The sequence below is a fragment of the Anser brachyrhynchus genome (assembly GCF_964034855.1).
Source record: "Anser brachyrhynchus genome assembly, chromosome: 2".
NCBI classification, from domain to species: domain Eukaryota; kingdom Metazoa; phylum Chordata; class Aves; order Anseriformes; family Anatidae; genus Anser; species Anser brachyrhynchus.
In genome coordinates, this window is record NC_137695.1 from 10,177,260 (window position 1) to 10,193,252 (window position 15,993).

Here is a 15,993-nt window from a genome sequence, read left to right on the forward strand (position 1 = left end):
CACGGTTTAGCTCTGCTAGGAATAACAAATGCAAATTTTGTGAACAAGGAAACAGCAGGGAAGAAAGGAATATATAAAGTACAGCATTGCTAGTAAGTTAGAGAGGTTATTAGGAGCTAAAAACTTGGTAGTATGTTGAAACCCTCCTAAATTCTAAAAAAATAAAAATAAAAAAAATAAATGTATGAGCTCTATCATATCTCTGAGCACAGACATTCTTTCTATCACACACAGCAAAAGCCTTCAAGGATTAAAAATGTTGGTCAATATTTCTACACATCCACTTTATTAGCATTACAGGAGATACTGGAAAAAGTGAGAGGGATTTTGTACTCAGATCTTAGTACTGATGTTTAGAGATACAGGGAGACCTCCCATTCAGAGAAAGCAGCAATAGCACCAAGAGGTTTTATGCATTTAGCATCACTAAATCACTAGTCTTTGCCCTAGTGTTATGCAGAACTGAGAGTAAGAGTTTCACTTTTTCTTCAGCTCCTCATCTTATACACATTTTACTTTTCTACTGTGCCACTTTGTTAGTGTTTTATAAGAAATAACCTGTCTTTTCAGTCTCTCTTTGTATGAGTTTTCCCCACCATTAATCATTCTTGTCACCTTTTCCTCTCTCCCTCTATTTCTGCAGCGTTCCTTCTGAGATGGAGTGACCAGCACCTGCAGAAGCCTCAATCATTGATTTTCACTTAATTAACTTCTAAGGTCTTCAAACAAGCAAACAAAATTATTAGTCAACAATGCTTGGAAAGCCACTGGGTTGATCCAAACCTTCAAAAACAAGTTCAAATTTGGAACAGGTTGGTAGGCAACCCTCCTACATATTTTAATTCCACACACAAGAGCTTTCCAGTGAGGTTAATTAGGAATTACAGTTCTTTATTTCACTCTAGTGGGTGACAGTATATGGACTTCACACGCTCCTATTCCCATTTTACTATATATATTATTTCCCCAGAGTACAGGAGAGATGCTATGTGACATAATTTCACTATATCACATGAAATGACATTTGTAGATTGCTCTTGATCCCGAAACTATATTCAGCTTCAACACATCAGTCCTCCTACCCTTTGTGGATGGCCAGCCACTGGCACCTTCTGCTATGTTCCACTGCAATGAAACCTCCCCCAGCAGATCCCCCCTTTTCACTCAGAATCAGGCATTTTCCCTTCACAGTGAGCCAGGATGAAGTCCAGCTGAGAAGCTGGAAAAAGGCAAAATCCAAGTTTTGGTTACCCACGTTGTCAAAAAAGCAGCGGCATACTGATTTTTTCCTTCTCATCTTTCCCTCCCTCTTCTATTCATAGTTAGTAGAAAAGATCAATATTTCTCTGACATGTGAATATTCTCCCTGATACATTTTGGAAGATTAGTAGGATGTTCAAACCAGCCTAGTAGAAAATAGGTAGGGTTGGTAGTTACGGCTCTGCTGCTGCCCACTTCAAACCAAGTATTTCAGCTGTTGTCAGACAGCCTGACCAAGGATGAGCTTTCCTGCCTGCATGAAATGAATAAATCTCCAAGTTAGGTGACATTCGATGTTTAACCAGCCAAGGTAAGCATGCGAACCCAATACTGAAAGTGAGTTTTATCATGGTAATGATGAGCAGTCCATGCTTTGCAGGACAAGAGCAGCCACTTCTGAGATCTACATGCTGCTGCACACAGTTCTGCGAAGCAGCAACACTCCTATGGAGAATGAAAAAGCAGGAATCATCAAGAAGCCTGCAACTGAGTTAGCTAGGTGTGAAGACAGAAAAATAAAAACTGCGCAGAACATGAATAGGATTTTATCCATCTGAAATATTAAAAATTTAACAAACCATTTCCCTTATCAAAATCTCTTCTTGTTCAGAATGCTGGCATCCCAAGCAAACATCAATAAAACATCACTGATGTGTCCTGCAGAAAATCTAGAAACTGGACAGGAAGGCTTAGAGAAAACCTAATGCATTTTCCCCTTTGGTCAAGCCACCTACACTAAATTTGATTTTCTCTGATTCGAAAGCTGTTCCCTCCCATCCTCCCCCAAAATTAATTTTGTTTCTTTGAAAGATTTCACTTCTAGACACACTCTCTTACAGCCTCTCTTCTTTAATCTTGGCTTAGTTATTTTCTAAAAATGCAGGTGATGAACACAGGCTCTACACGCTGCAGGCTGAGAACTTGAACTGGATTATGCACAACTGTAGGAATACCCAAGCAGTGGCATTCACTGCTGCTGTGAGAGTTCAGGACTTGTAATAGCAAAAATCACAGCACAAAGAAGTCAGACGAGTTGTCTCCGTCCCTTAAACTAGGAAGCATTTAGAGCTCAGTTGTGCCTGTAAATGTAGGGAAAGCATCTGGGGTAGGAGGTCCTCATCCCCCGAGCTTTGCCCCTGCTGAGAGGAACGAGATGAGGCTTCCTGTCCAGCCAGCACGGACCACATCCTCCTTCCACCTCCAGCTCCTGGCAGCTCTGCACAACGCCCACCCATGGGGTGCCTCTGCTCCCACACATCCCACGAGGTCACCACCTCACCCGGCCTCTTTGGGAAGACCGGGACAATTGCATGACCCCAGGAGAGCTCCAGCCTACTCTACCCCAACTCCTTCTCTTATGGTTCACATCACAACAAAACCAGCAAAAACGTCACAGCCCACCCAGAATATTTGGCTTGGCAACACTCGCTTCCCTCCAAGAGCTGCACAAGCGGGCTACAGGCCGAGAGGAAAGCTGAGGATGCGACCCCTACTTCTGCCCCTCGGTCCCATCCAGCAGCCAAGTCTGCATTGCTTACCAAGGAAAAAACTCAGGTGGCCATGGTCAGCTTCGAATCCTTCACAAAGGCTGAGTACAAACACATGGAGCAGAGAGGACAAAAGATTCCCCACTTCCCTGTGTGAGATCGATGTGCAGAATGAACAGAAGCAGTAAGGAGAACGCCTTTTTTTGCACCCTCAGGCTTCAGAGAACACATTGCAACCTGCTCCTGCTCCCAGGCAGGGGGATCCTACAAGACCTGACAAACATCACCTGCAACTGTTGCTTATGCAGGCAAAATTAACCTCTGCTCTCTTCCAGGGAACATGACCCCAGTACAAGATTTATTCTGCAAAATAAAAACCTTCCCAGTTAAAAACTTTAAAAAATACCTTTTTTTTTTTTTAAACCTTTTTTTTCCTTCCAGCATAGCACTTGGAGGGAATAATAGGAAAGGCTCAGAAAGCCAGATCACAGTGTTAGCTGCTGAGTGTTGAGAGAGTACACAATAGACAAATGTGTCAAATATGAAACACGTTAACATAGCTGCTCAAAAAAATAAATAAATCTGAAAACAGAAAAAAAGGGCAGGAGTATGTTGGAAAGACAGGCCTGATTATCCTCTGCATAACATCAGAAAAAATGCCACTGAAGACACTACAGTTATTGCGGAAAGAAATCAGGACACTTGAGATGATGTACTGCCTGGGACTGCAGATCAAATACTCTCCAGCCCATTAGGCAAGGCTGTGGTTATCTTTGGCTTCTCTCAAAGGTCCAGGCCCTGGGACATAATCGATTTACGGGAGGGAGACGATCCATTGTGCAAACCCAGCCCCGTGGCGTGGCCAGGAGCAGTGCAGGGGCTCTGCAGCAGGGGCTGGGTGCTCGGGGCTCACGGCTGGTAAAGCAGTAATAAAACTCACCCTCTAAACGGGCTGGCCACAGCCAAACTATTCAGAAGACTGCCCAGCAAATGGATATACGTCTTTTTCTTGGCCTGTGCTAACTGTGTGCAAGAGATTGTTTGGGAGAAAGCTGGGTGGCTTGGCCTGAAGCCATGCCAGGGCAGTTTGAGCAATTTACCGGTTTAATTTACCAGGCGAGATGCAGCCTGCCAGGCCAGAGCACCTCCAGCACATTTTCTAAGAAAGGCCTGCTTGGGTAAGGACTCTGAATTTCCCAGTAATTAAAAATGAGTCACTAACTTCATTTCCCCTCTGACTATTCATTTTTCTTTGCACTTTCCTACATCCAAAATACCCCAAAACTATACCTTGAGATGTATGGAGCCTTTCTTTTCTTGCTCCACGGAACACCAAGCCCTTTTTTCCTTTAGACAGGGAAAAATGAAGCAAGTGTGGCAAGGGGAGAGGCCGACCATCACCTGCTCTCAGCTACTTCATGCTCTCTCTGTGCAAACCAACAGCTGACTGCTTGATAAAGATGGATTGCATCCTTCAGACCTAAACCCACATGGCACCTCCTCACCCATGCCCTTCCAGGAGTTGTGTGTGTACCCATTTTCCTTTCAAAAAAAAAACCCCTCTCTCTCCACCTGCCCAGTCTAAGGAAAAGAGTATTTTAGCAAAAAAAGTGTTGCTGCACTGCCCCTGCTGCAGCACCTGGCTGGGACAAGCCCCCTTCTCTGGCATGCAGTTGCTGACAAAAGTTGTATTCCTCAATATATTCTTTGGTTATATTCTTCTTCTTCTTGGAAGACAGCTATTTGTAATGAGCACAAGAAACATCTTCCACACAGAGGAAGGGATTCCTTGCATCTCCCTGCTGCTGGGAGCTTAATATCCTTAAAAAAGTTAGTAAGGAAGTTAGATCCGCATCCGTACACCTCTCATTTTGCCTCTTTGTGCTTTGGCTGTCCACCATCTGACACCAATAAAATATTTAAACAAAAGGTAAACTCTCTTCTTGCCACCTTTAAACACTTCCCAACTCTTTTTTCTCGCTCATTACTGCTACGTATGGCTTCTGTGCAAAGTATTTGGGAGATTGTAAAAACTGTCTCACCTTAAAGTCCAGTGCTTTATGTAACAACATTACATGTAATACATTTGCAGGTTATTGGGAATTTATTTTAAGACCAAATTCTAATTAAAGAAAATTGTTCACATAATACACAGTAAGCAGCCTTAAATGGACAAGAACAGCTCTTCTGATACATATACCTCCCATGTTTTATTGCAGACAATTAGTGTTAGTCCTGTCACTACACAGTCACGTGAGATGACTTTTTTTTTTCTCTTTTAATAAGGACAGGAAAGGATTAAAAATGTTTTATGCCCCTTGTTTTCCCAGAAGAAAACACAAACAAGCCCTTCGCAGCATTCAGCCTTAGGGCAAAATTTTCATCTAACCAAAATCCTTACTAAATGTATTCCTTACTGACATGTTTACTAAATACTCATGTATTGAATGCTTCAATCCTCAGTGATAGCTTTTTTTTTTGCTGAAGTGTAGTGAGGATCCTTGAAAAGGAAGCAGTTTTACGTAGACATGAGGTTCTGCTTTAGGGCACTGACCATCCCCAGTTTGCCAGCTTACTTTGCTCTCGGTCCTGATGTTAATTTGAATATTACCGAGAACTTGAGAAATAGCAGCTCATTTTTCCTTTTTTTTTTTTTCATTTCACTTAGTTCACAAAATTCAATTTTCCAAGGAGTTGATATATAATATTGCTCTAATGTTAAGATCTAATACGATAATAACATGTTTGCTTATGAAAGTCAGTCTAGAGTCTAAAACCTGAAGCCATATTAGATGCAATGAATTATCTATATTTAAATACACCAAAAAGGCATGATGGCTAAGTAGAGATTCTTTCTGCTGGAGCCTTTAAAAATATTTGTAGCAAAATCCCTATTGTAACTGTTGTGAATACTGTTTTCTTAAAGTCTCTGTCTAACCAAAAATACCAGCAGGATCAAATCTTTAAAAGCACAGAGAAGTTTTTAGTGGCTTTGAATCCAGCAGGATCATGTAATTAATAAGACCGAATTTGACAAAGGAGTATGTAATTTATATATAATGCATACATGTAATAATATAGAATTTAACATATAATTTACAATTATATGCCTGCCAAATCAAGTTATTTGAACAAGTTTTAAAACAGCGGATGATGTAACCCAGCTGCATTGACGGTGCACGGCTCATGTAACCTTGAATACCTCAGGCAGCTGCAGAAGGACTTCATTGTAAACTGTTTGGTCTTTGCCCCCTCGCTTTCTAAAGGAAGTTCTTTTGGCTGAGATCAAGGAAAATTAAAAAGCACATTATTGACATAAAATATTAACAGGGAGGCTCTCTGAAGCCAGCTTCAATGCATTTCAACTTTTGCCTTTAAATTCCATTATGGCCAACATTTTGCAGAGCATTAGCGGTGATGCAGAAGATTATGCTCACAGGAAAGTTCTGCAACTCGACGTATAAAATATGCTGATGATTTAACATCTTGCACAACCCAGCACTCTCCACACAGGGGTCAAAAGCCAGGGTTCAGCTGGACTCACAAATACATCACCCTGAATCCAACCGAGCATCTCTAAATAGCTGCAGCCGCTAATATACACTCATTACGTTAATAAATTGCTCGCTAATGGGAGCGGTGACAAGTAAGATGTGCACTTAGTGGCCCCGCTCGCAGCCTGCCCCCCATGTCTGAATGCCCGTTTTTCTCTGGGTGGTGTTCGAAAGGCTTCAAAGTGCGGGAGGAAAATCTGCTCGGCGCTGTGAAATAAATCAAAGAGGCTCTGCTGAAAATTCTTAAAACGCTTCTGCCCTAATCTCCTGGACCAGAGAGGGGACTAGTAGCATACTAAACTTGCTTTTCAGAGGAGATCAAAGCGACACGAGCAACAATTAAAAACACGAGCGTAGGTGTGCGCATGTGCACAGGCGCAGACAGGGCGGCTCGATCCTCTTTTTAGTCATCCACAAACACTGACGCTGACTTATCTAATTGTTACACATGTGATTTGAAAGGACGGGAGACGTGTTTAAAAGGTACACAAAAAGTGTCCGCCTTTGTGTAAGCTGTGTTTCATGCACACGTAGTGTTTTACGAGATACACCGCTGCCATTCATTCTGAAAAGCTCCTTAGCCACAGTCTAATTAAACCAGGCTATAATTTGCCATTTGCTTAGCGATTCAAAGATAAATGAAGTTGCAGTTGTGTATCTATCCTTCCTAATGTTATTCTTCAAATAGGGTTAGTCTCGCAGACCTTATTTTAATGCTTTCAAAGCCAGCTGCTTGCCTCGGGAAAGCCTCCAAAGAAACCTCCAGACCTCAACTCAACCACTTCCATCAGTCTCGCTCCACCCGCCCGGTTAGCAAAGGCACCCCGGCATTTCATTTGCCCGCTTCAACTTTTAAGTGGTGTTGGCCATTCCGCCTAAGCCTGGTCTGCCTCTACACCAAAAACCCTTGTGCTGGTAGGTAGGTGCTCTCGCACAAGAAACGCTTGGGCAGTGACGTGGGGTGACGCTGGACATCTCCGCGGCGCAGGCGCAGGGTCCCTGGTGCAGGAACTGGCGGGGAACTGGTGCGGAGCAGCAGTTTGGGCTGGCTCCCAGCTCTCACCAGTAGCATCTTAGGAGACTTAGCAGCCAACCTGCTATTTCCCTGACAATACAATTTGTCTGTTTTCCCCTTTTCAATCTGGTCTTTCACTGTGTAAACTGCAAGGAAAAAAAAAAACAAAAACAAACAAACAAAACAACAACAAAAACAACCAAAAAAAAAACAACAACACAGCTAAACAGCTGTGGGAAAAACCTCCTCCAAGTTCACAGGGTGAGGAAGGAATGAGTAAAACCCCGAGTGAACTCTCCTGGCTGAACTGGGTTAGGATGAAAAATGTCTCGGCTAAATCTTGAAAATTTAGGTCAGTCATGTTTATGTGAAGATGTAAACCACTGACATTTTGAGAAGCACGTGAACCAACGTGATGTTTCAGTGCTCTCTCTGAATCACACTGGGCCACTAGGCCCTTTTATACCAACCAATTTCTACCCCCCTCCTCCAAATTAAAAAAAAAATAAATCTGAATTGTCACTTAAGCTGTAACCAGCAATATATTGGAGTATCACGTTTTAAAGTCTAGTGTCAGCAGCTGCTGAAATATTTCATATTTTTAAAATATACCGAGTTCACTGAGTAGATACTTGCAAAGCCTTTAACTGATACAGAAGAGAACCAAGTAGGTGTAATTTCCAAAGCTATCTGTTTTTTTTGTTTCCCCATATGAACACAGGTCACATTATAGCCCTATGAATATCAGAGAAGATGAGGAAAAGGATAATTGATGCTTTTCTGAGACCTAATTGATGTTATCCAAAACATGCACCACACCAGATACCCATTACATTTAAATCACAGCTCAGCATACGGTGATGTTGACTATGTGAACAGGGCTCAGTCCTAATTTCTCTTCAAATCCACGTGAATAGTTTATTATATACAAAATGAGGCCCAGTGATTCATTTTGATAAAACGCTACTTAGCAGCATCGAAACTGCTCAAGTATTTTGTCTGCCCGTACTGGGGCCTCCTACTGCTGCCATTGAAACAAATGGCAAAATTCCCATCTACTTCCACGGGAGGAGAGCCAGGCCCTTAGAAACCTTTGTATTTAAGGAAAAACATTTTTCCTCCTCCTCATGACCACAGTTCTCCTGAAAAGCCAATGGAAATGTTTAAGAAGTCAGGTGGTTAGGACTGGGCCCAAAGGTCAGGAACAAAGAATATTACAGCAGTCCTGCTCTGGGAACACTGAGCATCCTCAAAACATCGCCTGTTTTGGTTTTCAAACAGAAAATTACACTCTTAGATCTAAGGAGGGAGATTTTAAAATATATATAAATCCGGGAAGAAGAAATGAAGCACACATTTCATTTAGTGTCTGGATTACAGATTCTTATTAAACAAACCAGAGCTCATTATAAAATCAATATCAACTTAACCACTATACTCCCCAGAGAAACGGCAAAAAAGGTCACTCCAAGAAATTCAAACAATTTTCCTGCTGGAAGGGCACGATTTTAATTACAGATACTATTAATTAGAGCTGTCACTAGGAAGATTGTCCTGTTAATTATCACAAATTCACTTTCAAGTGTGATTTTGGAACCTGGAGGGCTTTTTTTTTTTTGAAATTAAGAATTCTTGTATTCATGTTTAATGAAAAAAAAAAAAAAGACTACCTATTACTTGTGCAGTTTGAATAAGTCAACAGCAAGTTCCCTATTAAAAACAAAAATATTTATGGCAATGGTCTACTTGGCCAACAAAACTAACCTGACAAACTGCTGGTTTATTCACACTTTGTCCTGTAGGACACTCCTTTTTTCCCCTGGAAACGCCTCTGATCTCACTTTCTTGCTTTGGAATTTATTAAATTGAAAGATTTAAAGGAGATTTGAAGATTAAAGTAGATTTGAAGATTTAAAGTAATTCAAAGATTTTTATTTTTATTTTTTACAGCAAGAATTCCATTTAAACTGAAAAGCAAAACCATCCCTGAGGATGCTAATTGTTATGGAAACATTTGTATTTACCATTCGTTACTAAAACCTCCCCGAACTACGGAGAGGCACTGAACACGCTCAATTTTGACCCAGGAGAGGTCCAGACAGACACAAACTTTGCAAGGAAATACGAGTTTCTTCCCATACGACTCCCTGCTGCCGATTTGAATCCATCTGAGCCCCAGAATACCGAAAGGCCGTAAGGTCTGATGCTGAGCAGGGCAAGAAGGTAGAACAAAACTTGACAGAAAAGTGCCATTAGCGGGACCCTATCGGTGCAGCGCAGACACGGATACTCCAGCAACGAGGTTTACACATTCTCGAATTCTTTTTCTAGCCACGCTCCAAATATTTTGGGAAAGCTGAGCAGGGCTGCGTGGCACAGGACCACAACACATGCACCGCCTCACCACCGCGCATCCCAGACCGGTACCTAAAGCAAACTTCAGGAAGCCGCAGCCTCTCTCTCCACCCCATACTTTTGAAACCGAAAGAGAAACCCTGAGGTCCCTGATTTATTTCAGCAGACCTCAGCGCAGCGCTCCCGCACTACTGGGGACACAGCTGCTACCATTGTTCTCCTGGAAACGGCCCCGCTTTACCTCCCCATCTATCAGCGTTAGGTTTCATTTTATCTGAATAATGGCAGAAGGTGGCAACAGATCGGGTCAAAGGCTCTTTTCATATCAGACCCCGAAGAAGTCGATTACTCAAAAAGAGAGACATCTTCAGATAACCGTGCAATCCATTCCTCATAAACGGTAAAGATTTTTCGTTATTAATAGTGGCAGGGGTGACAGATTATGGATATTAGTGTTATTTTTTCAGAGAATTCCAGTGGCGAGAGCTTTTTCTTTTTTTTTTTTTTCTCCTTTTAATGTTTCTAATTAGCCACAAATTTACAGCAACCACCAGAACAGCCGAGATTAATCCCCGGCAGTAAGAAGCCGGTCCAGTGAATCTGCAGGGATATTCACGGGAGAAAGGGGAGGCTGGGGGGGGGGGGGGGGGGGCGCAGCGTCGAAAACAAAACAAGCCCGACCGAGAGAGGGGTCCGGGGAGGAGGAGGAGGAGGAAGAAGAGGAGGAAGGCTGCTGCTTACCTGATAAGCAGCGGTGGCGTCGGAGCCGGCGTCTGCCCCCAGGGCCGAGAGCTTCTCCTTGAGGCGGTGGTGGGCGCGGTGCCGGAGGCAGTAGACGACCCCCGACGCCGCCAGGACCCCGGCGATGCAGGCGAGGGAGAGGAGGGTGAGGAGGAAGAACTTGCCGGACTCTGCCTCTTCCCCGCGCCGCGGGAGCGGCGGGACGTGGCTCTTCTGCAGGGGAGGAGAGAGAGGCAGCGCCTGAGTGGCGAGGAGGGGAGGGGGGGGGGCCGTCGGGGGAAGCCCCCGGCAGCGCCAACTTTCCGCCGGGGATGGAGCCGAGGGGACGGGCAGGGACAGCATCGCTTGTCCTTCCCCCCCGCCTTGTCCCCTCCCGTCCCCTCCCGCGGTATTTAAGCAGCGACAGGCGGGGGGGGGGGGCGCGTTGGATGCGCGCAATGCCCCCAGCCCCGGGTCCCCCCCCCACCACCAGCCCCGCAGGCTGACAGGGGGCAACGAAGGAAAATCACATATTTTTTTTTTTCCTACAGTGAAAAATAAAACACGAAAACACACAATAAAAGAAGTAGGTGGCGGTCCTTCCTTTTGTCTGGTGTAGAAGGAAAAGGATAATAATAAAAAAAAAAGCCCGATAGTTCCAAAGTCCTCTGGATTACTATTATTTTTTTTGCAGCAATAGGAGAGGATCCTTCTCGTGCATTTCACTTGTCTCCATGCGCTAAAAAGTTGTACGATAATTTCCCCTCATTAGCTTCATTATAAGCTATATTAGCAACAATTAAAAACGCAACATGAAAATGAAAAGACCAGGCGCGCAAATTGCAGCAAGACTCATTTGGCCCGCGTTCCCCCTCTCACAATTACCGGGGAAATGAATTGAAAAGCACGCCCCTGCCTCAGTCCTGGTTGCTACAAGATGAGAACAATTAGCAAACTCCTTTCCACCACCTCATTTCGCGTGGTAACAAAATGGATTTTTCCCCATGAATGCCTAGCCGGCCTATTCATTATCTCTCCTCTATTAGTAATTTTCTGCTCCGCATTCAGCTAGCCAGCTCTTAATTTCCTCCTGTCTTGCAGTGTACACAGTGGCTCTTATGTCAGGCCCGGTCCATTTTTATCTTGTAATCATAAAGGCCACCAAAGCAATTATCGCCGGTCTTGACTGTAAAAGCTTGTCATTAATTAGCCTCCTTGCCTTCAGTGCCGCGGATTAGCCGGGGCTGAGGCTGAGTTAATGGCAACGCGGGGTTCAGGCAGCCCTCCCGGCTTCCCTCGCCGCCCGAGCCCAGCGCAGGAGGGCGGCCGCCTTCGGCAGCCCCCGGGCGGCGGGGGGCGGGAGCGGGGCTCGACGGGGCGAGGCGAGGGTTTGCGCAACCACCCCCCCCCCCCCCTCCCCAATCCCGGATCCGCCGGCTCTCCGCCCCCCTCCCCACCCCGTAACGGCCCCTCCTCCAAATCCCAACAGCCTCCAGGAGGATGGGGTTGTCCCCCCCCCCCCCCCGGCCCTTCCCCATCCACCGTCGTTCCCGTCCCGGGGGGCTCCGGGGTGTGGGGGCACCTCCTTGTGTGTGTGTCCCCCTTCAACCATCACCGGCACCTGCCCCGGCCCCCCGGCCCCGGGTGGGGGGAAAGGGGGCTCGCAAACAGCCGGGAGGGGGCGTGGGGGGGGCACCACCGACGGCAGCAGCCGCCGCTTTCGGCCCCGGGGGCCCGGGGAGGTGAAGGGCCGCCGCGCTTTGCCATTAGCATTTCGGTGAAAGGCCGCCGTCCCCTCGGGGCCAGGGGTCGCGATCTGCATCTCAATAGACAGCCCCCGCAAAAAAAAATAAAAAAAAAAGTGCCGGAGCTCCCCCCCCCCCCCCCCCCCCCCCCCCCCCCCGCCTCGACGGCTGCGCCCCGGGACGTTAATCCGCCTCGGCGCTGTGTTTGGCCTCCCATCAGCGAGGCGGGGGGGTTGCTAAACCCCAGCCCGGGCCCCCCGCGGTGCCGACGACCCCCCCCCCGGACTCCCCCTTTACCCTCCGCTACGCCCCCAGCCCCGGGGGCACCCCCCCCCCCCCCCCGGGCCGCTCCATCCCCGCTCCCCCGGCGCGGGGGGGGGGGGCGAGGAGGAGGCTGGGGGGCACCGCTCCCGGCTCCCCCCTTCCTCTGCTCCCCCCCCTCCCCCCCCGGCGGATTTTAACGCTTCTCCTTCCCCCGTCGCCGTGTGAAAGAGCCTCGCAAACGCCGAGGGGGGAAAGGGCTGCGCGAGGGAAACAATGCGAAGGACGGGAGCGGAGTGCTGTCAAGCGCCCTGGGTAAACACGGCGGAGAGAAAGAGCGTGCTTCGCCTTCTCCTGCCGTAGTTATAGTGATCCGGGATGATAGTGATCCGGGATGCTGCTCGCCAGCTCGGCCACGCACTTTTTCCCCGCAGAGCCGGGCTGCGGGAGGCGGCTGGCCCCGGGACAAAGGCGCTGGTAGGGACCCGCACGGCCCCAGCGCCCCACTGAGAGCCAGAAACTGGGGGAAGAGCTCGAAACCTGCCCGCGGGAGGGGGGGGGGGGGGCTGCAGGGGGGTCTTTAGCCTCGTTCACACAACGTCGGGAGGCATTTTGCACGGGGAGCCCACGTAGCCGTGTCCCTAGTGCCGAGGCAGGCGAGGGCTTGCAAAAATAAAAATTAATAATGATACTATATAAAAAAAACACGTTTGGGGGATTGACCCCCCCGGGAGGGACCCGGAGGAGCAGCGCCCGCATCCCCGCCCCGTCGGGGGCTCGGCCGTGGGGCCGCCCGCCCTGCTCCCCGCTGCCGTCGGGGCGCGGAGGTTCGCCCTCTCCCCTCCCTGCCGCCGGGGGTCGGTGCTTAGGGTCCCCCACACACACGGGGATCGGGGCAGCCCTGCTCCCCGATCCCGCTCCGCCGTCGGGTCCCGCTCCGGAACCGGGCGTGGGGCTGCAGCGACTCCCGCCCCCCCCCCCCGCGACGGGTCCCGACAGTAGAAACGGCCCCCACTGCTCCCAGGTCAGCCCGATAAACCCGTTGCCCCCTCACCCGGTTTGTGTCCGACCAAGCCTCAAACTCGGAAAGGGGTAAAAATGAACCGAGGCGGCTCGATGCAAGCTCCCTCCCTCCGTCCCTCCCTCCCCCTCCCAGGCAGGAGCAGAGATTTCCCCACCTCGCCTGAACCTCGGATTCCTCCCTGCAATAAGGCCCCAGCCTGAAACGGAGCCCAGGGTTAATTAGAGGCGTCCTGTCAGACTTGACTCGAAATTGAAAGAAAAATGTTTAAATATTTATGAATTTGACATTTACAGTCGGATGTCGTTTAAGGCAGAACACCTCTCCCTGCGCTCGTCCAGGCTGCCATGGTGTGTGTGCCTGGGGTGGAAGGGGAACAATAGCTGTTGCATAACAAGAAAAACAAATCACCTTTTTTTCCCCCCCTAAGGCTTAACAAATAAATAGACCACATAAATTACACGTAATTAAATATTAAATCCAGCTCCATGTAGCTATGCGTTTTCTCAACTTTATGTAACAGCATATATTGACATCCCCCTGAAAGATTGCCTTTTTGGAAAAACGGGTAGCACCACAGAGTCCTGGGAAGGGAAAACAGCTAATTCCTAATCGGATGGCTTAGGAAGTGACTCTGAATATTCAGGCTTTGGAGATTCAGCACGGCTTTGCTTCCTTTCAAACAGCCCGGTCCATGCTTAAATGCTCGAAGGCAAAGCTTCACCCTGCCTCAGCCCAACATCACACCTACCACTTCCACCCAACAGTGCTTGCTTGAGCTACACCGCTCCTCTGAGGTTGTTCTGTTGTTGCTGTTGTTCAAGAGGGGAAAAAAATGCATGGGATCTGATCTCACGGAGGCTTTCCCGGTCCCTTGACAGAACGCGCTTGATGCACACCAAAAAGTGCATCAGTAAATAGAAGCAGCCGTGCCGCCGGAGTCACAAATCACTGCTCTAATCAAAGAGCAGCGTCCCGATCCGTGGTGTCATCCCGTGATGCAGCACAACAGCCGACATTTCAAACAAATTCCAGGCAAATGTCAGTAAATATTTAATGCACGCTTTCATGTAAATAAGTTCTCACACCTATGTTGGAAAGTGTGGGGGAAACACACTTTGTAAGAACAGAGAGGAGCTCCCATGCAGTGATGTGGAAGCTCACCTTCCAGATGCCTCAGCAGAATTACACTTCATTATCTCCTCTAGGACACAGGGCCTGATTCTGGTCCTTGCTGAAACAAAACTCTAACTGAAGTTGAGGTTTTATTCCGCTTCGTAAATTTAAAAGGGTATTTCTGAGTCAAAGGCCAGCTTGCCAGTTACTGCGCCCAACCTTTCTTCCAGTTGTAAAGGAAAAATCACCACGATTCATTTAGAAATAACTCGCTGTTATATTTTTAGCAATTTTTGCATAGCTTGATTTTTACATTGATATTAGACAGTTTAGTTTCTGAGCAATAATAAAAAAAACACGGATTTCTTAGTAAACATGGGCAAAAAGGGGAACTTTAGAATATGATTTGTTTCAAAATATTAGAACGTTAAAAAACTCAAGAGGTGCTATTTTTAATTTGGAATTCACTATAGAATCTAATAAATGAGAGAAGTGAGGCGGAAATAATCATGTATTAATTCTGTGCATTACAAAATCTTTTCAGAAGCTATTATCAGAGCAAGAGGCATTGTGGTTTGGATTCAGGGTGGGAGAAATCCTTTGTGCAACTGAAAGCTATTGTTCCTCTGTGCAGATGAAATTGTACTTGCAAATCTGCCATTCAAGGAGGGAAAAAAGTGCCTAGGCAGAAGAAAAGAATTCTACAAGAAAATCGTTTTTCTTGAAAATAAACTTTAGTAAAATAAGTTTTAGTTCACCAGTTTTTTTTTTCTAAAAGGACCCTTTGCCAAGTCTCGGCCACTGGTACTAAAAGGATGTGTGTGTTATTTCCTTAATACAGAAAACATGAAGAAAGGGATGTGTGTGGGTGTGTATGGATGTACATACAACATGTATTCATATATACCCGTTTTGGCTGCTTGCTGAAATAAATCTAAACTTAAATTCACTTCTAGCAAATTCCCGCTACGAGGTTACTGGGGATCAAGGTTGGGATGCACCGTGCTGCCTAAGTTTTGATAGGTTACTGGAAAACCCGAGAAACACTTTACATCAGGACAAACCTGGCTACCCCCATCTGTCCTCAGGAAGCCTACAGGCAGGATTTTCCTTCAGTAAAATAGGAACGCAAAAAGAAGGGAAAGGAAAGCAGCACCTCCCTCGGTCTCGGTCCCTGCTTCTCCTCGCCTGCCTCGCACTCCCCCTCGGGTCAGCGTGGGGCAGCAGGGCCTGGGGGTGCTCACCTCGAGAGCACGCCGGGATTTTTAGGGTCAGCACCGTTAACCCGAGCTGCACGGTCCAGGCTACTTGTTGGTGTTTTAAGGCGTTATCTTTAGAGTTAGTATGGGGTTTCTGGGGCTGCTGTCCTCTGCCTCCCTCTTCACCCCTCCCCGGAAAACTCGCCTGATGCCAGGATCACTTTCAGCAGATGTCAGCTCGTCACCTGAAATGAGGTCAA

At 47.0% G+C, this 15,993-nt stretch overlaps 1 protein-coding gene across 4 annotated transcripts in view; it reads right to left on the minus strand.

Annotated features, from left to right (window-relative positions):
• PTPRN2 (protein tyrosine phosphatase receptor type N2) overlaps nucleotides 1-15,993 on the minus strand; it is a 645,529-nt gene that overhangs the window by 94,418 nt on the left and 535,118 nt on the right. For all 4 annotated transcript variants that reach the window (XM_080579571.1, XM_080579572.1, XM_080579573.1 and 1 more), the window contains one exon: nucleotides 10,413-10,625. In XM_080579571.1, coding sequence (XP_080435697.1) covers nucleotides 10,413-10,625 — 213 coding nt within the window. The remainder of the gene's footprint in view (nucleotides 1-10,412; nucleotides 10,626-15,993) is intronic.